Raw genomic sequence first — 1,317 nt, 5'->3', positions numbered from 1 at the left:
TTTTTTTTTTTCATACTTGTTTTAAGTTTTTTTGTAGAATTTGCACAAATTTCAGTCTCAGGTTAAATGTCAGACAAACAGCTTACACTGACTTGATAAAAGATGAGTGTTGTGAGAGGCCGTGTTTGCATTTTTTTGCACTGCTTTCCACTCTGGATGTCTATTTATTGTTAAGCTTAAAGGGTCCATTCTACAACCTGAAGTTGTTGAGTATAAACATAATTTTGTGCTGATATTGCACTTCTTTTTTTCAGAAACAAAGAGTTTTTGAAATCTGCATAAAATTGCATTTTAAATTACTATTTGAATGTTACTTTAAATACTTTGATTTAAAAAGATCAGTATTGCTAAACTGAAATATTTTTGGGTGCAGTGTATTTTTTGCAGACAAGTGTAATAGTGTTTTTTGTTTTTGTTTTTTTTTAAATTTTGGTATGAACGTATGCAAAATGCAGCAAGACATTTAAAAACAAAAAGTTTTATTTATTATAAAATACACTATCGGATTCGTATCGGTAGATATCCAAATTTGTGGTATTGGTATCAGACATAAAAAAGTAGTATTGTGCCATCTCTATATTATTGTAGCGTCTAACTTACAATATGGAGCGCCTTTAGATGACCTTTGTTGTGATTTGGCGCTGTATAAATAAAAGTGAATTGAATTAATAAATAAATGCTGTTGCTGCTTCATACTTGTTATATTTGTGTTTTTTACTTTTTAATAATAAAAATAATTTCAGCAAACATTTGCCTTTGTCAATGTGGGCTATTGTGTATAGAATTTTTAGGTGAAAAATTAATTGAATTAATTTTGGAATAGAGCTGTAACATGACAACATGTGCAACTAGTGAAACTCTGTGAATCATTAAAGATCAATACATTTTGTGATGGAAGATAAAATCAATTCTATCGCCCAGTTTAACTGAAGCTAATGTGAAAGATACTGGGAGACGAAGTTAAACTTGGAGCTAGACCAGGGGTTAACCTGTGAGATAACATTAAACTAGGCAATTAAACTTGGGGGTTAACCTGGTTGTTTGGGGTCTCTGGCCTCTTCCAGACCTCTCCGGCTGATGGAAGGATCCTCCACTTTGGTCGCGTAAAGAACTCAGAGGTGGAGCAGGTGAAGGGGGTCACCTACAGTCTGGAACATTTCCTCGGACCACAGAAGAGGCGGTGCAAAGGTAAGACCAGACCGCCTCCATGTAACGGTGACCATATGTACAACTCACGTAGTGTAGTTTTGTAACGCTAACGTCAGATATATTTTATGTCATGTAATATACCCAATAAAACATTGCATCAAAATATAT

At 33.7% G+C, this 1,317-nt stretch overlaps 1 protein-coding gene across 2 annotated transcripts in view; it reads left to right on the top strand.

Moving 5' to 3' along the window:
* The window catches only part of LOC102210985 (phosphatidylserine decarboxylase proenzyme-like), a 10,636-nt gene extending 9,350 nt beyond the window's left edge, over positions 1–1,286 (top strand). For both annotated transcript variants that reach the window (XM_005750693.2, XM_005750694.2), the window contains exon 7: positions 1,065–1,286. In XM_005750693.2, coding sequence (XP_005750750.1) covers positions 1,065–1,253 — 189 coding nt within the window. In that variant the 3' untranslated portion in view covers positions 1,254–1,286. The remainder of the gene's footprint in view (positions 1–1,064) is intronic.
* Positions 1,287–1,317: the final 31 nt, after the last annotated feature.

The sequence above is a fragment of the Pundamilia nyererei genome, unplaced genomic scaffold (assembly GCF_000239375.1).
Source record: "Pundamilia nyererei isolate P.nyererei 1_Seehausen unplaced genomic scaffold, PunNye1.0 scaffold00285, whole genome shotgun sequence".
NCBI classification, from domain to species: domain Eukaryota; kingdom Metazoa; phylum Chordata; class Actinopteri; order Cichliformes; family Cichlidae; genus Pundamilia; species Pundamilia nyererei.
This window is presented reverse-complemented; position numbering and strand designations above follow the sequence as displayed.